This window comes from Nuphar pumila, chromosome 6 (genome assembly GCF_984573655.1).
Source record: "Nuphar pumila chromosome 6, dmNupPumi1.hap1.1, whole genome shotgun sequence".
In the NCBI taxonomy this organism is placed as follows: Eukaryota; Viridiplantae; Streptophyta; class Magnoliopsida; order Nymphaeales; family Nymphaeaceae; genus Nuphar; species Nuphar pumila.
This window is the reverse complement of record NC_143254.1, coordinates 127,282,790-127,304,311: the sequence shown is the minus strand read 5'-3', so window position 1 is coordinate 127,304,311 and position 21,522 is coordinate 127,282,790. Positions and strand designations below refer to the sequence as shown.

General features: G+C 36.9%; 1 protein-coding gene across 1 annotated transcript in view; it reads left to right on the top strand.

The window, feature by feature from the left end:
* Nucleotides 1-252: 252 nt before the first annotated feature.
* HAP2 (hapless 2) overlaps nt 253-21,522 on the top strand; it is a 34,969-nt gene continuing 13,699 nt past the window's right edge. Inside the window, exons 1-4 of the mRNA XM_090009707.1 lie at nt 253-505; nt 6,324-6,404; nt 6,494-6,594; nt 20,610-20,727. Of these exons, the coding sequence (XP_089865833.1) occupies nt 353-505; nt 6,324-6,404; nt 6,494-6,594; nt 20,610-20,727 (453 nt within the window). The 5' untranslated portion in view covers nt 253-352. The remainder of the gene's footprint in view (nt 506-6,323; nt 6,405-6,493; nt 6,595-20,609; nt 20,728-21,522) is intronic.

Below are 21,522 nucleotides of genomic sequence, written 5' to 3'. Positions count from 1 at the left end.
TTTGCAGTTCACTTTTGACAAGGGAAATCTGGATATTGAACTTAATGTACTTCTGTAATGCATATAAACCCTCACTTTTTTTTTTGACAAGCCTGATGCATGAAGCTGGATTCAATATACTGTTGCCCTTGTTTTGTTGCAATAGATAGACATGGTTCCAAGTTTTGTTTTGTTTCTTCTTTTTTTCGGTCCAAGAAGGTTGTTTATTTTGAAATGTTCTATTTAGGAGTTCTTATGTACAGTTTCTCTTATTTTTCTTCAATCTTCATATGTTTCAACTTATTTTGCATACATTTCTGTTTTATTTTAGGGAAACTCTGGCCAACCAGAGGCTCTTGGGGGAAATTATTCAATGTGGATGCTTTTGGAGAGGGTACGTTTTACTTTGGATGGAGTAGAGTGCAACAAAATTGGAGTAAGCTATGAAGCATTCAATAGCCAACCTGATTTTTGCCATTCACCATTTGGGACTTGCTTGCATAATCAGCTATGGAACTTTTGGGAAGTACGTCTCTTCTCTTCAGTATGCTCTACTATTATGTGATCTCAAAGTTCTTACATATGCCATTTTGCCTTCCTGGGTTGCACTAGTTGTTCGGTTTCTTGCTTAGTTTGTTCCTTCTTGACTATATTTTATTTATTTTCTTTGGATGAACATATTCAGTTCATAAACATGTAAAAGCCGATATGAAAATTGGAGATTTAATAGTACACAGGTATAATATTGGCTCCACAATAAAAATAATCTATTTATCTACTGTTAAGTGCCAGAAACACATTCACTGAATTAGGTTTGCTACCATGATGGTATGAACCCTACAGAAATAACAGGAAAATAATAGCATTGAAAACAAGATCCAGAACTGATGCAGTACATCAGAAATTTGACTGAAACAATAAAATGGGGCTATAATATTCAACAAACTCCAATAAAAGAATTACTAGTATAACACTATCTTCTTGCTACACAACCAGCATAGCCAGGAATACTGTAACGCTCCAAGATTTAAAACCTGAAAAAACATGTTTTTTTATAGCAGTGGGTAAACAACCTTTTTGACTTTTGGTTGAAAACCTCAGGCGGGTTATAGGTTCGGTCGATAACAATAACACTGAATCATTAAGCATCTTATATTTCTAAAAGATTCAAATCCAAAATCAGAGTGTTTTCATTTCAATATGAACCATAAGGTCTGTACAAAATTAGTACAAACAAATATTTCGATGCCGCCACAACTTCCTGCAGTTGCTCAAACAACTATTCCGTGCCTAAAATTGGTAGGGGGTCAATATCCACAACCCCTCAGTAGGAATACAATAACATAACATATTTGCATAGAAACATGCATACATGAAATGCCATTATTTTTTATGTAAATAAACAATTATCAGTACAGTCATATAACAATTCAATATCATATGCAATAACTTACTTATGTAATTTAATTCATGCATGACTTACATATGCAAACAAAGCGTTCTCAATAAGCATGAATAACTTACAATTCTTTCATTTATGTTTTATTTCTTAGATGATGCATGCTATGCTTTATTATATGCACAATAGACTTTTTGTTTCTCTTTCACTATACTCTGTGGGTACTAACGCAGACAATATCCGAATCAGAGGCTCGACCCAAAGGGTATATTCAATCAAATTGTGGCTTATTACCCTAACCTTGCTCATCATTTCCGGTTTTAGCTGAGGGACGACCGTGTCGAGAGAGAGATCCCACCACTCCTAACTTGATATATCAAAATTTACTTTCAGCTGAAACAATCTCACTACCGCCCCACATGATCGGTAACAGCTATCCCCTATCTCCGTGGTTGGAGAAGCAACCCTTCATTCTTATCAATATCCCACGAATCTAGAAGTAATTCTCGACATACATGCTTAGACAATAATTAATCAATTACAGATTCAGTAGCCTCCAAAAGGCACATACATGTATGATTTCAATTTAACCTATCACAAGGTTCTAGGCCACCCATTTGGGGCACTTAACACATATCAGTCTATTAGACCGGGCATAAGGTCTGGAGCACCCATTTGTGTTGAAGCCTTCATAAAACAATAATTGCATAATGTGTTTTTCATCATAGACATTATGCAATACAAACATACATCATTCATCATGTCATAAGCATAAAATATCATGCTAACAACAACTACGCCTTCATCCCAAAACAATTGGGGTCGGCGATATGAACCAAAAAAGAAAATCATTCTGGGTCTTCCACATGAATCCTTCTCCTCCAATCATTTCTATCCAATGCCATGTCCTCGGTGAGGTTCAAAGCATTCATATCCTTTCCTATCATCTTCATCCAAGTCTTCCTAGGCCTATCCCGACCTCTTTTAACTAATATATTTTCCCATTTCTCCATCCTTCTAACTGGAGCATCATTAGGCCTTTGCCGCATATGTCCAAACCACTGTAAACGATTCTCTCTCATCTTATTTTCAATGAGTGCAACGCCTACCTTCTTACGTATCTCCTCGTTCTGAATCTTATCTTTTATTGTATTTCCACACATCCATCTAAGCATACGCATCTCAGCTACACTCATTTTTTGAATATGATGTCTCTTGGCAGCCCAACATTCCGTACCATATAGTAAAGTGTGCCTAATAGTCGTCCTATAAAACTTTTCTTTCAACCGCAATGACATTCTATGATCGCACAACACTCCAGTTGCACTTTTCTATTTCATCCACCCAACCTTTATCCTATGATTTACATCTCCATCAATTTGTCCATACTTTTGAATGATAGATCCCAAATATTTGAAACAATCATCCACCGATATTTCTTGCTCACCAAGCATTACTACATTCTCATCACTACTTCGTTGCTTACTAAACCGACATTCCATATATTCTGTCTTACTCTTACTCAACTTAAAACCTCTTGTTTCCAATGTTTGTCTCCATAATTCTAACTTAGCATTAACCCTAGCTCTAGACTCATCAATCAAAACAATATCATCAGTAAACAACATACACCATGGCACATTTTCTTGAATTGATCTCGTAAGCTCATCCATCACTATAGCAAATAGGAAAGGGCTTAAAGCAGATCCTTGATGTAACCCAACCGTTATAAGAAAATCGGTTGTCACCCCTCCACAAGTGCGGACATTGGTTACTACTCATTCTTACATATCTTTAATTATACTAATGTACTTGAGAGAAACACCTTTCTTCATCATTGTCCACAAGAGAACGTCCCTAGGTACTCTATCGTATGCCTTCTCCAAATCAATAAAAACCTTATGCAAATCTTTGTTCCTCTCTCTATATCTCTCAATAAGTCGTCTAAGAAGATGTATAGCTTCTATAGTTGATCTTCCAGGCATAAAACCAAATTGATTCTACGATATCATGGCAATCTTCCTCAACCTAGACTCAATCACCCTCTCCCAAAGTTTCATAGTATGACTCATGAGTTTTATACCACGATAGTTTGTGCAATCTTGTATATCACCCTTATTCTTATATAGAGGCACCAAAGTACTCTTCCTTCACTCATTAGGCATCTTATTTGTCCGCCAAATCTTGTTAAAAAGATTTGTCAACCATTCTAAACCTTTCTCTCCCAAGCATTTCCAAGCTTCGATATGTATACCATCTGGGCCAACAGTCCTTCTTGATTTCATTTTCTTCAAAGCCTCTGCAATTTCTTTCTTTTGAATCTTGCGCATGAAGTAACCATTCATCTCATACAAAGGAATGAAGAAGTCTCCAAGATCCTGAGCATGACTTCCATTAAATAGCTTATCAAAATAATCTTTTCATCTCTCCTTAATCTCCTCATCTTTGACTAAAACCCTTTGCGTTTCATCTTTGATACATCTAACCATACCCAGATCCCTTGATTTCTTATCTCTCATCTTTGCAAGCCTATAAATATCCTTCTCGCCCTCTTTGGTATCCAACTTGTCATAAACCTCCTTGTATACCTTATCCCTTGCGTTTCGACATTGGTATCCAACTTGTCATAAAATATCATGCTAACATACATCATAAATATAGATTGTACTCATGCATAAAAAATCTATTTTTCATTCATGCACAAGTTTAAAACTTTGTAATAATTCAGAGACATACATATTTAGAAAATCTGAGCCACATACGTACATTTATTCATAAAATTTTGAAATGCACTCGTATTTTACATGCTTGTAAAATTTTAAATACACATCAAAATATGTTCATAAAACTTGAACATATATGTGTCTTTATTTTAAACATATTTGAAATACTCACACATGGATAATTTCAAAACTTTTTGAACACATTTTTTCTCGTAAAAAAACCAATGGTTGAGGATTTCTGAAAACCGTACAATATGAACAATTTCTAAAACTATATATATATAACTTCATAAATACATAAATCCAAACATTTCAAATTACCTAAAACTACGCATGTATGTAAGTTATCGTAAACCTACCTTGTAACAAGTGCGGTCTCATAAGAAACTGAGAAATTTCAAAAATACCCTTAGGGATTTCCTCGATAAGCACGATGTGGATCATAATTTGCCGATGATCTGACTACAAGCGATGACATGTGTGCTTGCCTTGGGTTCTGTGTTGCAAGCACGGAAAAATGTGGGTGCGGTATTTGCACCTATATGCAGACTCGATGGTGGCGGCGAAGTGACGACACCAAAGCGGTTTGGCCGAACCGAAGCGGAGGAGGATCCAGATAAGTGCAGCTAAGTCGAGTCTCCTTAATGCGGCAGAGAGAGAGAGAGAGAGAGAGAGAGAGAGAGAGAGAGAGAGAGAGAGAGAGAGAGAGAGAGAGAGAGAGAGAGAGAGAGAGTGGCACGGTTGGGAACCGGACATGGTTCAGCCGCAAACAACATAAAAAAGGAGGCATTATGGGGTGGTTTTCTGGCAAAGAACCGGCAGAGGAGTGGTGGCATTGGTTGGTTTGGTGGCTACCTCAGGTGACAGCAGAAATGGAGGTGTTGATTGTGTAGTGGCAAAACAAAGTTATGGTGGTGATTGACTTTAGAGTTTTTTTTTTTTTTAAATCAAAGGGGAAATTAAAATTTTTTTGAGATCTTTTGAGTTTTCAAATTTGAGGGAAAACAAGTGGGTTTGGATTTGGATTTGGATTTTGATGAGACCCATTTGGGTCTCATTAAATCCAGATTCATTCTACTAGTTAATATATATATATATATATATATATATATATATATATATATATATATAACGAGATCCATTTGGGTCTCAAGTGGACCCAAACCCTATTTGCGTTAGTGGGATCCATTTGGGTCTCAAATGGATCCAAAATTTCATTTCACGTTAGTGGGATCCATTTGGGTCTTTAAATGGATCCAAAAATCCAATTTACTTTAATGGGATCCATTTGGGTCTCAAATAGATCCAAAATACTTTTTACTTAGTGGGATCCAAATCTCATTTTACTTAGTGGGATCCAATTGGGTCTCCAAATGGATCCAAATCCCTTTTATATCCGGTTTAAACCTCAATATGGGTCTAAACCCTACCCAAACCCATTTGGGTTGACTCGAATCATTCAGAGATCCAAATCTGAATAACTTAAGATCCAGTGGATCCTACATGTTCATTCGGATAGTTCGAACTTATGTTGGTGTGGGTTGATCCGCGTGGATCCCCACCGAGGTCAAGATCCAAATACCTCGTAAAAAACCTCATAAATCCTCAATTAAATATCAAATAACTTACAGAAATGCTAGAATATTATTGTTAAATAATCGCTAATTAACCGATCAATATTAGCTAATTAATTTGCCAAAAAGTGTTATTTAATCAAAGCTAAATATCAGAATAATTCACAAAAATTTCATCTTTTATTTATTTAGAAATTCTGAGAAATTTTCGGACTTTACAAATAGTGTTACTTGGAGAATTGCAAACCTGATTGCTCAGGCATTTGTCTTATCTTCCTCAAATGTACCTACCTTGGTAACAGGCACAAATCTAGCTAACCAAGCTTTCTTTCTGCCTCATTCATTGTAGCATTTGCAGGAAGTCCAAATCTATTCACATTCCTTGCACACACTCTTCTGCATGTACAATTTTCCTGTTAAGTTGTTTGTTTGACAGATTAGTTACATAAAATCTATTGTATATATCTATCTGAAATAACGTACTTGAATTGAAGAGTTGATAGGTTGGAGCAAGAAAGATTGTTCTGGGTACTTTAGCATAGTCCAAATTACATTAGTTCCATCATTACATTTTTCTGATCTTTACCTAGCAATTCCATATATTCTGTTTTGATTTATTTGCTAACTAAATTTATGATATTGAAACAGTCTGACTCCAATCGAATAAAAAGGGGACAACTGCCACAATTTATGGTTGAGAAAAGATTTGAAAGGATCAACCAGCATCCAGTTATGTTTCTATTTGTTATGTACGTTTCATCTCCAAATTCTTCTCTGTTCAAAACAAGGCTTTGATCTTTCATTGCTTTTCCAAGCAGAATGCTGGCTCACACTCTTTTTCAATTGGAATCACCGAAGCTCTTAGCACAAACCTTTTGGTAGAAATTAACGCTGATGACATTAAGTATGTCATTCAAAGGTAATAGTCAATTAGACTGGAATTTTTTGTCCGAAACATGTAACTGTCACTTCTTACTGTTTACCATAAATGAATTTGTATTCCATCTTTTTGTTAGAATATGGGTTCTTATTATATATACATTTGTTCATATATATATGTGTGTGTGTGTGTGTGTGTGTGTGTGTGACTATAATATGTATTACCCTGCAGGGGTATTTGGGTCTTTTAACCATTGTAATAGGTGTTGCCCATTAGGGGCTTTTTATATTTGATTTTGTACTTTGTTATATTATCAAGGGCATTATTGTCCTTGACAATATAACTGCTTTATAGCTGTTGGGAGCTCCCAATGGCTAGATTTCTAGCCGTTGGGGAGCCCCCACCAGCCATATTTAGGGAGTCGGGCCTTGAGCCCCTTGTAAATCTATGCATTTTATGTGCATTTGACATCCAATAAAGCCATTATTTTTTATGTTGTGTGTATTTCTTTAAGTCCCCCATTGGCTATCGTGCTTGTGTTTATTTCTCTAAGCCCGTAAGTGGCTATTGTGCTTGTGCCCCTTTGTGTGGGTTTGTATTTGCCCCTTGTTTGAGATGTGTAGAGACTTCTTGATATCATTACATGGTATCAGAGCCATTGCAATATTCATCATGGCTATATAACCGGGTCACGAGACTTAGGGTGTCGTACCCGTGTCGACACGGGTACTCGTACCTGGACACGACATTTGTTGTGTCCTATATTATATCATATTATATTATATATTTTCAATATATAATATATATTTTAGATCAGTGTTGTGAAAAGCGTCGAAGCGTAGCGAGGCGCTCCACCAAAATCTGAGGCGTATAAAAACTATAAAAAATATCTAAAATTATAAATAAATAAAAAAAATCTTTATTAATGAAGCAACAACCAACAAGAAATAAAAAATCTCAAATAAATACTGAAAAATTATGAGATTAACATGTAAAAATAACATTAATGCAACAACTTGATCTATGTAAGTATCTAAGAAATAAAACATGAGCATTCATTAAATAAAAAATTAACATTAACAACGAAATGCATATTAGCATTAACAATATCATGTCATAATTAGAAAATGCATTTTAGCATTAACAACCAAATGTTAATATATATATATATATATAGGGTTGTGATTGCATGTAATGGCATGACTTGATTTTGCCACTAAAAGGGTTTAACGTCACATTCTAGAAGAGAGTATTGCTCCTACGAAATTGAATACATTGAACAAGTTGACACAGTGATATTAATTTTTTGTGAAACGAAGCAACTAATCTCAATGACTTCATTAACGTGGTTGCTTTGAGTGTCTATTAGACTGCAAATTGGTGAACCTGCTACTAAGTGTGTCAATGGATTGGGTATGACTCGATCCTGACACATATGGGATCTTATAGGGCCAGGGTTTGGTTGCAAAGAAGGGATTCTGATTAATTATTCAGGTTGGACTCATGAGGTCTGATTATTATATGGGTTGGGTATGGTTTATAAAATTTTATACCAAACCAGGTCTGACCGGAGTTTCGGTTAAGATTCTCAAATTTTCAATGTAAAATAATTAAAAATATTATTTTGCCAGGTATGGACTGGGTCTAGTTTATGTAATTTTTATCAGATCTGGGTATAGTTTTTCTTATAAAAATCCATTTAAACCCGAATCTTGATCTGATACCTACATTACTTAGTCGGATTCAGGTTTGGACCCACTCATTTTAACATAGGTCCAATTGATGAGTTGTGGAGCCTGATTCAGAGTTTTTGCCCTTGAAGTAAGGAGGGCCCGGGGGCTCCCCCCGGCGCGGGTCCTGCTGCGCGTTCAGCGGGCGGGGGTCCAAGGGAGCCACCCCTGGTGGGGGTCTTAGGGGGGTAGCGCCCCCCAGAAGATTTTTTTTTCTTGGGCTTATGTTTGAGACCCGGTGTCTTATGGATCAGACCTAATTTGTTTAGGTTTAGGGTTGTCGCCCTTGCCTTGTATAAATTCTTTCTCTCTTGTATCTGCCCTTCCCTTGTAGTAAATGCCCTTTTTACTAGCAGCTTAGTTAAAACTGCGTAAAAAAAAACCTAATTTTTTGTCAAATGAGGGCTTTGACCCTAATTTGACTAAAAAATTCAAGACGTGTACGCCTCGGCTTGAGGTGCGCCTCGCCTGGAGGTGTGCGCCTCAAGGCGTATGAGGCGCACGCCTCGAGGTTGTTGCACTTTGTACATGCGCCTCAAGGCATAAAGCCCATCGCCTTGAGGTGAGGCACGCTTTTTGCGCCTTGAGGCGCGTTTTTAATAACACTGGTGGCTTGACTTGGATCATATTAGACATAATCTGATCTGAAATCAGACACCATGATGAATCTTGAAATAAATAAATATAATATATATATATATATATATAATGGAAATGTCCTTTTTGCTAATTGATATGATGTCATCCTGTTCAAGGGTATAGGGGCTTAGGTCAGATTAGATGCGATCTCATCTGATTAAAGAGAAAACAAAGAATTTGAAGGAGAGATTGAAAAGAAATCAGGGTTCAGTTTAATCCAGACCAGTGTTGTGAAAAGCGTTGAGGCGTAGCAAGGCGCTCCACCAAAATCTGAGGCGAGGCGTAAGCCTCGAGGCGCAAAGCGTAAGCCTCAAAAAAAATTGTAACTTAAAAAAACTATAAAAATGATCTAAAATTATAAATAAATAAGAAATGCTTTATTGATGAAGCAACAACCAATAAAAATAAAAAATCTCAAATAAATACCGAAAAATATAAGATTTTTGCTAGATTTATTTTGAATCTTTTAAAATTGTACAGTATAGAAAAAGAAATCTCTAATGCTTAAGTAACTAGATGCAAAGGGGTTAAATTCATCTCTGTTGTAGGCATTGCAGAATCCAACCTAGTAAGATCTTACTTTAAATTCAAATTCAGAGTCAGATGGGAAAATATAATACGGAGCCCACATTGATTGGTAATCAAATACATTCTATATGTAATTAGTTCATTATCCTATGGGTTTAAATTCCGATTTGGTTCAGATTCAGATGTAAGACTGCATATTGAACTCGAATCTGATTATTTACTACTTGCTAGCTCTATTGAATCATGCTAATTGGATATGGATTTGTTAGATATCCAACCTAAATCCGAACCAGAACTAAGTTTGAAACCTGATCATTTCAATGCCCCCAAGGCCACACTAAATCTATTGTAAAGAAGTATAAAATCTCTTATTGCTTAGGCGTTTCATGCACAACCAAAATCAATACAAGAGTGCAAATGGATCGGATTTGAACTTTTTTCCCAAACAGAAACCTTAATTAAAATAAAATCAAATTTGTATATCTTGATACTTTTTCAGATTCATGATCTCAGGCCATTCCCTTTTTTCTCAGTTAGAAATTTTGGATTTCAACGGTTTTGAGATCTCAGAGATCCCCCAGTTGAATGAAGGTCGGATCTGGGGTGGTCCGCATGTCTAGATCGGATCTTGAACCGCAAGCCATGCAGACACACCCTAAGTGTGTTTGTTCTTGTGTATTTTATCTTCCCATCTCCCCTTTTTCCTTTATCAGAACATTTTGAAGAGTTTGAGCATGCAGGGCAGTGAAACAAGTCAAGCCACTCAAACTCATAAAAGAGGCTTAACAAGCTGAATGCGAACAATGGCTACTTGCCTCAGCTTGACTCGTATATGCTCGTTACAAATTTTAACGCTAAAGGAGATTAGAACTCAACCGAACTGCAGACTGAAATTTCGCACAAAAAAATAACGTAAAAGAAAAATATATACAAATATATAAAACATGTACCTCTTCTTCTTCTTCTTCTTCTTCTTCTTCTTCCGAAACCCAAGCTCGGGTTAGGTTGACAGACGAGACGAAGAGAGGTGGGAGAGACCGAGACGAGAAGTGGGAGACAAGTGAGGGACTGTGAGAGAGAGGCGAGTGAGAGACTACGAGAGACGAGTGAGGGACTGCGAGAGACGAGAGATAGACTGCGAGATGTGAGAGAGTGATTGCGAGACGAAATGAAAAATTAGGGCTTAGGGTCGGGGTCGGGGGGCTGATTTAATAACATCTAAGTTTTGGTCAAATGGGGGATTTGACCCCCGTTTGACCAACAAAATGAGGCGCATATGCCTCTCATTGAGGCGCATTTCGCCCCGAGGCATGCGCCTCAAGGCGTATTAGGCGCACGCCTTGAACCTTTTGTGCTTTATATATGCGCCTCAAGGCATAAAGCCCCTCGCCTTGAGGCGAGGCGCGCTTTTTGCGCCTTGAGGCGCGTTTTTAATAACACTGTTTTAGATATATAAGATATATTTTAGATATATAATATATATTTCCAGTATATATTTTAGATATTTAATATATATTTTAGATATATAATATATATTTTATGTAATGCCTGTGAATTTTGTTACATTAATAAACATGAATTTTGATTTTTAATATGGCCTGAATGTTATATGTGTGTATTTTTATATTTGAATATGATATTGGTGTGAAAGTATCTCCAACAAGATACGAGGATCAAGATTACAATATTCTTGAAAATAAATACATGCACATAAGCACAACAAGAACACATGAGACACTTGTGCACACAAGCACAATACAAACTCACAAATGCGCAAATGCATACACAAGAAACATAAGCATTAAGAAAATAAGCTTGGGCAATATTCCCAAAGCCTTAAGAATACACAAGGGGAGAGCCCCTTTAAATAGAGGTGGAGGCCTTGGAGGGGCTACGAAAAAATATATATTTGATATATATAATAAGTCGATACATATACATATATATTAATATATATATATATATGTATTACCTTATATATATTAGATTACATGGTTGATTACATAATTTAACACCCCCCTCAAACTTGTGGTAGGATGACTGAGAGTTTGCTAAGGAGAAAGTTGAAGCGCGGAGCACACAAAGCTTTAGTGAAGAAATTTGCTAACTGATATTCTGACGTGACATGTGGAAGGTCAATGACTCCTTTGAGATACGCCTCACGAACATAGTGATAGAAATCATGGGTTCCTTTCTTCATCCACAAGCAACAGCACAGCAAGGGGAGAGAGAACGTGGCTGCAGCAAAAATCCCTAATCAGGGTATTCAGTTTCTCTTCTCTGATTAAATACACACAGATACAATAGCTAGGGTACAAAAATACCCATTATATGATATGATAAAATAACAACATGCCATTAATGAAACATTAATGAGCATGTGTTTAAATGAAAGGAATTGGGTCTGGATCCTGAGATCCAGACCCTATACTGAATGACAGTATCTTTTCACCCTCCCTCAAGTTGTACATGGTTTTAGACCATGAACAACTTGCCTTTTAACATCCAAAATCGGTCATTGATAAGTCCTTTTGTAAACAAATCAACAACTTGATCAGCAGTCTGCACATATTCTTGTTCAATTTCCTTCTCTTCGACCTTTTGTCTTACAAAATGTTGATCAATTTCAATATGTTTGGCACGACTATGGTAGATAGGATTGAATGACATGTTGATAGCACTTTGATTGTCACACAAGAGAATGCTTTTAGAAATCGATTCTCCTACTTCTGTCAACAGGTGTCTGATCCATGTTACTTCAGTTGTAGCAGCTGCCATTGATCTATATTTAGCTTCTGTGCTCGACCTGGCTATGGCTTTTTGTTTTCTACTGCTCCAGGAGACAAGATTTAGCCCAATGAAAACACAGTATCCTGAGACAGACCTACGTTCATCTGGATCTCCTGCCCAATCTGCATCTGTGTAAGTAAAGAGTTCATGCATGTGATGACCAAGCATACTCTTTTTGTACAGAAGACCATCTCTAATAGTACCCTTCAAATATCGAAGAATGCGTTTAACAACTTCCATATGCCCAATATGTGGTTCATGCATGAACTGAGATACCTGATTGACAAAATAGACAATGTCAGGCCGAGTGAAGGTAAGATATTGAAGCATTCCTACTATCCTGCGATATCCTGTAGGATCCTTATACAAATCTCTATCTTGGCAACTGAGTTTCTGATGAGGTACACTGGGTGTGCTTAGGGGCTTGCAATCTGTCATACCTGCCTTGCTAAGAACATCAATGGTATACTTATGCTGAGTAAGCGTCATGCCTTCAGGAGTCCTGTCAACTTCTACTCCAAGAAAGTATCGCAGTTTACCAAGATCCTTCATCTTGAATCTATGGTTCAAAAGTTCTTTAACCTGTTCAATATGTTCATTAGAGTTACCTGTAATGATAATGTCATCAACATATATCAATAACAGGGTAACTATATATTTGCATTTGAATATGAAAAGAGAATGGTCAAGAAGAGATCGACTAAACCCATATTTTTCTACTTCAAGAGAGAAACTGTCAAACCAAGATCGAGATGCCTGCTTCAGACCATATATAGCTCTCTTTAACTTGCACGCATATTCTTTAGAGTTCCCTTCTGCATACCCAGTGGGCTGCTCCATATATACTTCTTCCTTCAGAGTTCCATCTAGAAACACATTTTTCACATCCAGTTGGTTGAGAGTCCACTGGTGCTTAACAACCAATGATAGTACGATGCGGATAGTTCCCATTTTCATGACTGGACTAAAGGTCTCATCATGGTCTTATCCTTGCTCCTGTGTAAATCCTTTGGCAACCAGCCTTGCCTTGTATCGCTCGATAGTACCATCTGGCTTATACTTTATCTTATACACCCACTTTGACCCAACCACATTTCGATTGTATGGTCTAGGAACAATATCCCAAGTGTCACACTCATGAACAACCTCCATTTCGTCGTTCATAGCTTCAATCCATCTCTTAGAATTTATTGCTTGATAAAATGTTGTGGGTTGATCTTCCTTGCCCAAAGAGGTTAAGAAAAGTTGAAAATTCATCATGAACTTCTCATAACTAACCCACCTATCAATAGGATGCCGAGGTCGGGTAGACCTTCTGTGAGCAGTTGATTGAGTGGAAACAGAAGGAGAATTATGCTCCTGATTAAGGCTGGGAGGTATCTCCTTCTCACGTCGAGAGTAAACAATGCCTTTATACCTTTCGGGGGCCAATAGTGATTCAGACATTACACTTTCTTGAGTCCTTTGCGCAGCAGTAGATACGTTTTTATCGTCTCTTTGATTATTCAGAAGAACATACATTGTCAATGCTAGAAAAGAGATCTGAGTTCAACCAAGGGTGATAAACTTCAATTTCAGGAGGAGTGCTAGCATTATGACCAAAATTTGATTCGTCAAACACAACATTTCTGAATATTTTGATGCGCTTGCTCACAGGATCATAGCATCTATAGCTTTTGTAATCATCAGCATACCCCACAAATCTGCACTTTAAGGCCTTATCCTGAAACTTGTGCCGCATTGAACTGTCAACATGAACATAACATACACACCCGAATACACGTAAATCGTGATAATTTGGATGCACACCATGCAAAGAGAAATAGGGTGATTTGTTTTCTAAGATGTTCATAGGCAATCGATTTATGACATAGACCACTGTGTGAAAAGCCTCCGCCTAGAAGGTAACTGGAAGGTTACTATCATGCATCATGCTCATTGCACTCTCAACAATATGGCGATGCTTTCATTCAACAATCCCATTTTGTTGAGGTGTATGAGGGCAAGACACCTGTCTACTTATTCCATTTGTCTGGAGGAAATTAATAAAGTCATTTGAAGAGAATTCACCCCCCTCCATCATATTGGAAACAAATAATATTCTTAGAGAATTGGTTTTGAACAAAAGAATAAAAATTCTAAAATAACTTGAAGGTTTCAGATTTACTTTTCATAAAGAAGATCCATGTATATCGAGAATAGTTGTCAACAAATATGAGATAATATCTAGTGCCAGGCATGGAAGGAACTAGAGCCGGACCCCAAACATCAAAACATATAATTTCAAGTGGTCTTGAAGCTCTTTTATTAATGGAATGAAAAGGAAGAACATGACTCTTACACTGAAGACAACTAGAACATTTTTTATTATGGACACTTAAGTCTAGACTTGACTTGTGAATAAGACTACTTGAAACAAGCTTATCAATAAAGCGACTACTACAATGACCCAGACGACCATGCCAAAGATTCGACTCAATACATTTAGAAAGATTAAAGACACTCTCTGGAGAAACTAAAGATGATGATGTGAGCTTTAAGATGGAATCAACAGGTTGAACACGAGAGGAAGGATTCTCTTGGAACACGTACATATTTCCTTGACTTTTTCCTTCAGCGAATGTTTCCCTCGTTTGAAGGTCCTTAACACAAACAGAAAAAGGAGTAAACTCAACTGAAGCATTAATGTCATCTACAAGTTTAGAGACAGAGACAATATTTTTCTTAATATTAGGAGCATGAATGACATTTGAAAGAGCAAGAGAAGAGTTGGACATGGGAATTACAGAATTTCCAATGTGCGAAATATGGTGGTGAGACCCATCTCCAGTGACTATACTATTTCTACCAACATAAGGAACAAGATTTAGGAGCTTACCAGCATCACCCGTGATATGAGTGGTTGCACCCAAATCAACATACCAAGTACCTTGATTATTCTATTTGATATTCAATTCAGCCAAGGCAGATAATAGCAACTCTTTGACTTCTCCACTATTCTTTAATGTATATGTTCCCTTTCTTGTCTCCAATTGTTTTCCTCTATTTTGCAGGTTAAACCAACAATTTGCTTTTATGTGCCTCTTTTTGTTGCAGAGAAAGCAGGTAGGTATTGTCGTTTGTCTTTACCCATTGGGAGGAATATTGGGTGTAGGTAGTATTCCATGACTTCCTTGTCCATTTCTTTCTTGACCCCCTTTGTCTCGAAAATCATACCCACCACGTCCTCGCCCATAGGCAACTCCTGCGGCAAGAACATTGTGTGCTCCAACATGAGCATGAATATCTTCAGAAAATCCTTTCAACGTCATCTCATACTGTAAAAGCTTGGCACGAAGATCTTCAAATGTAGGTAAATCTGGCAAACACAATAAGGAAGTAACCATCATATGATAGTCCGATCCCAGCCCACTTAAAGTTTGTTGCACCGTATCTTTGTCACTAACAAGGCATCCCACAATGGCCAATTGATCTGTAATAGTCTCCATTTTGTTCAAATACTCCATAATAGTCATGGAGTCCTTCCTCACCATTTGAAACTCTTTCTTTAAAAACAATACTCTGGCCTGAGAAACTTGAGAATATGTTTGAACCAGTCGATGTCATAATTGCATTGCTGAGCAGTCATCTGGAATTGCCACAAGCACTTCCTGTGACAATGTAGAAGTGATATCAGCAACCAACGCCTGATCTCGCTTCATCCAGGATACATACTCAGGATTTCTAACATAGGTAATAGAAGGATCTCCCTCACCATTCTTTTCTTCTTGTGGTATGAATTCTGGAGGAACAGGAACAGAACCATCTAGATGTCCAGAAAGGTCCTGACTTCTTATGAATGGTATGATTTGTCGCTTCCAAGTTAGGAAATTGGAATTGTTCAGTTTCTCAGACACGAGTTGACTGAGAAAGTTTGAGGAAAGACCAGACTGGGAATAAGGGAATGAGTTCATATTCTTAGAAGGAGACAAATCAGTCATAGGAGGAACTGATCTTCAATATTGAACCTGTTGCTCTGATACCATGATAGAAATCACGGGTTCCTTTCTTTATCCACAAGCAACAGCACAGCAAGGGGAGAGAGAACGTGGCTGCAGCAAAAATCCCTAATCAGGGTATTCAGTTTCTCTTCTCTGATTAAATACACACAGATATAATAGCTAGGGTACGAAAATACCCATTATATGATATGATAAAATTATAACATGCCATTAATGGAACATTAATGAGCATGTGTTTAAATGAAAGGAATTGGGTCTGGATCCTGAGATCCAAACCCTATACTGAATGACAGTATCTTTTCACATAGTGACAGTCCATCTCAATGTATTTAGTCCGCTCATGAAAAGTGTGGTTTTTCGTAATATAAATTGCACTTTTGTTGTCACAGCACAGCTTGGTGGGCCCTTCTATTGTGATCCCCATGTCTTCTAGCAACTGATGAATCCATATAATTTACATGGTAGTAGTCGCCATGATACGATATTCAGCTTCAGTCGAGGATAGAGAAACTTTTTGTTGCTTCTTACATCTCCACGAAATCAGTGAGTCTCCTAAGAACACACAAAGACCAGTGGTGGAGTGACGGTTATTTGGGTCACCTCCCCAATCAGAGTCAGTATAAACAATTAATTTTAAATCAGAAGAAGATGACAGAAAAACTCCCTTATTTAGAGTACCATTTATGTATCTTACTACTCGCAAGATTGAACTCATGTAGATCGATGCTAGTGCATGCTGAAACTGGCTTGCAGTATGGACTTCATGAAAGATATTTGGTCTGGTGATACTCAGATACATCAATGATCCAACAAGTTGTCTGTAGGGAGTTGGGTCCAAACGGGGAACACCATCATCAATCTTCATTTTAGCTCCTACTATAGCAGGAGTTTCACAAACCATTTCATCTGTAATACCTGACCTGTCAATGAAGCAAGCTTAGTTTGAGATAAGAAATACCATCTATGAGAGTATGCAACTTCAATGCCCAAAAAATAAGTCAGAAAACCCAGACCAGACATTTCAAATTTATCCTTTAAAATTGATTTTATGCTCTTAACCCCTTTAGAGTCACTACTAGTTATGAGCATATCATCCACGTACAACAGTAAGATAACAATTCTTGCATTGGATTTTCTAACAAACAAAGCAGTATCAGTAAAACATGATGAAAAACCATTTTCTATCATTACGGAATTAAACCTATCATACCAAGCCTTGGGGGCTTGTTTCAAATCATAAAGTGTTTTTCGAAGGCGAAACACCTTTCCTTTAGGAGTCTCCATTCCAGGAGGCACATCCATATACATTTTTTTATTTAGATCTCTGTTCAGAAATGCATTCTTAACATCCATTTGATAGATGTTTCACTTGTTGATTGATGCAACAATTATAAGACATCGGACAGTGATCATTCGAGCCACCAGGGCAAAGGTCTCTTCATAATCAATCCCATATTCTTGACTATACCCCTTTGCAACCAGACGGGCCTTATATCTCTCGAGGGACCCATCACTCTTAGTCTTCACCTTAAATACCCATCTACACCTTATTGATTTCTTACCTTTAGGAAGGTCTTAAAATTCCCATGTCTCAGAGCTCCGAATTTATTATCCATTGTTGCTATCCATTCAGGACATTTTCGTGCTTCGAAGTTTCTAGGTTCTACGTAAGAATGAATGGCGCTTAGACATGCTCTATGTTTAGGTGGAAAAGACTTATATGAGATGAACCTAGAAGGAGTTTTCTTATGTCTTTCGGTCCTACAAAGGTTCTCCTCACTTTAAGGAGCAATCCCACCAGCATCATCATATCTTTCAAGGGCACTTCTGAAAGTATTTCTATTTCTATGAGTATAGGTTATGGGATCTCTATGTGGTTCCTCATCGACAGGTTGATGAAAAGGAGAGGATACAGGACTGGTTTCCCTGGTTTCATTATCACTTGAGTCATTCTGATTTGACTCATCATCACTAGTATCATCACTTTCAGTTAAAAGATCAAATAGAAAAGAATAGTCTATACTCTCGTTATTAGATTCAAGATTTTCGAAACCACTGAGATTTTCCAAAAATCTTATATTTCTGGAAACATATAGTTTATCATTTTTAATGTCATAACATCGAAAACCTTTTTGAGTTTCAGAATAACCAAGAAAGGTAGAAGGAATGGTCTTTGGGGAGAGTTTGTCATTTTTATCAGTAAGGACAAAATATTTACATCCAAAGACCCTTAACCTGCTATAATCAGGTTCTTTCTCATGCAATCGTTCAAATGGGAAAATCTTGTTGAAATTTTTTGACGGGAGTCTATTTATGAGATAGACCGATGTAAGGGTCGCCTCTGCCCAGAGTCTTTTTGGAATATTCTGCGAAATGAGCAAGGTTCTAGTTGTTTCAATGATATGACTGTGCTTTCGCTCAGCCAACCCATTCTGTTGTGGAGTTTTTGGACAAGATTTTTGATGAAGAATACCATGACTTTCAAGATAACTTTTAAATTCATTTGAAAGATATTCGCCACCGGAGTCGGTTCTAAGAATTTTTAAACTTTCATTGAATTGATTTAAAACCATCATATGAAATGTTTTAAAAGTTAAAAAAAAATCATGTTTATGTTTAAGAAAATATATCCAACAAAATCTAGTGTAATCGTCTACAAAAATAACATAGTGTGAGAATCTTCCTTTAGATACCGCAGAAGCCGGTCCCCATTCATCAGAGTGAACAATTTCAAAAGATTTTGTTGTAAACATGGATCTTTGAGTAAACGGTAGACTTTTCATTTTTCCAAGAATACATTCATTACATACAAAATTCTCATTTTTGGGAGTACCCACATGATTATAAATAGTGAAACAAAATAATTACATTTGTGTATTTTATTTCATGTGAAACCTATGTCACATGGGTGCGGGTGTGTGTGAGGGTGTGACACGGGTGCGGCGCAATTTCAAAAATTTTGGACACGGGGACTCTGCTATATATATATATAAAAGACTCGATCAAAGTTGTGCCCATTAGGGGACAGGTGATGAGTTGTGAAGCCTGATTCAGGGTTTTTTTCCTTAAATTCTGTATCCCAGAATTTTTTTTAAAAAAAATAATCAAAAAATGGACCAAATGATCCTGGGTGCGTTGACCGCATCCAGGGTCGGGTTGACCAAGTCTGAGCCGCACCCGTGTCAGTGCGTGTCGACGCGGGTGCGGCGACCTTGGAGCCGAGTCCGTGTGACATAGTGTGAAACTTGTATTGTACTGTGCCTTAAAATGTAGATGTTGAGCTGTGATTATTTATATATGTTAAAGGTGATCTATGAAGTTAATTTTCTCATGTGGTTTTCATTTAGTCATGTCATGTTATAGAATTGTCTTACATATGTTGATATACGTAGAATTGTGTATCCTTGCTACTTTGGACACATGGATAGTCATGGTGTTCCTATTTGTTCATACTGGTTGTAGTCTGACCCTACTATTTATACATTTCATGTGAGGAATAGAAAGGGCTGAGCGGTTGCGAGATGCTATAGGAGTGCCTTGATGCATGGATTTTTTATATTCCCGGGACAACTTTTGGATAGATTAATTATTTCAATTTAAACTTGTTTGTAATGAAGTTATAAATTTTATCTGATGTTGGACTTTAAATATGTGGAATGATATCTTTGGTATGAATGCCTCTGACGGGCCTAAGATGTTTGACCCAAAGCGAACTTATTATTTTCGTTGTGTTCCAGAAAAAAAACTGTCACATTTTTGGGTTAAAGTTTCGGGGCGATACATTTTAGATATATAATATGTATTTTAGTATATATTTAGCCATGTCTCCTTACTCACATTTTTTGGAATTGCCATGTCGTACCCTCCGTACCCGTACCCGCACTCGCACCCGTACCCAGGTGACATAGGATTGTGGTAAATCTTGTATGTATGGATGTGAGATCGTGGATCGTGTGATCATTCATAAGAATTGGACATCACTTGGGCATGACATGACACTCACATAACAACACACATATCCATAGCTTGTAAACTTGTGCTCACTAAGTATAGTCAGCTTTATTCATTATTCTAGTTGAGAACCGGGCTAATCATTCTAATAGAAGTTTGGCACTTGGCAGTTTCATAGAATTACTAACATCATTAATTTCCTTTTCTACTAGGTACATAAATCATAAATGCTCTTTGTTCACCAAAACTTTGCAAGAAATTAAAATGAATTTTCCCATGTTCTTTTGAACTTGTCTCCATTAATGTCATGGTTTTTGCAGTTTCCTATGCATTGACCTTTTCTATCTTAGTAATTCTTCTAAAATTGGCATTTTGATATAATTGTGTTGCTTTTCCTACTTCATTTGTTCTCCAGGAGTCCTGGTGATATACTAAACATTAGTATCCCAACCTTTGAAGCACTTGCTCAATTTGGTACTGCTACAATAATGTCTAAGAACACTGGGAAATTGGAAGCATCTTACAGTCTAATGGTATGTCGTCCAAACTGATTAAAGCTTAAGGATTCCCTTTTGGTGAAAAGCATTAAATAGTCATTCTTAGTCATATTTTCTTTTTAATTTATCAGTCATTTCATCATAAACATGAATAACAAGCATGATATGACAAAGTAAATACATACACACATTAACATATTTTGCTAAGACCACCTGCAAGTTTTCTATGAATATTCAAGTGTATGTTATATCTGTCTCTCATATGGTGTAGTATAATAAGAGGTCATCCTAGCATCATTTGGAGACATGAGCCTTCAGCATGGGAATGTTGCTAGTCCTTGGAAACCCCATATAAGAGGTCATCCTAGCAGCATACAACAACAACAACAACTACGCCTTCATCCTAGCAGCATGATGTTAATATATATATATATATATATATATATATATATATATATATATATATATATATTCCCTGTTATCTTTTGTAATGGCCACTAGGGGAAATTTAGTCTTTTTCTTATTATGTAAATAGACATGTCCACTAGGAACATTTATACCTTTTTCTTATTTTTCTTTATTTTTTTCTTTTTCCATTTGTATAGGGGCAAGAGGGTCCAACTCATAGTCATTGGGAGCCCCCTTGGTCCCATAAAGTGTATAAAAAGGGGCTTTTGCCCCCTCTCCTCTCTAATGCTTTATGTAGCATTTCAATATACTATTCTTTATATTTCAAACTCTCTCTCACACACATTTGTGTGTGTTTGGTGCCTAGCCCTTTGTGGCTTATTGTATTTTGCCCATTAATGGCTTCTTGTTTATGTGCTTGTG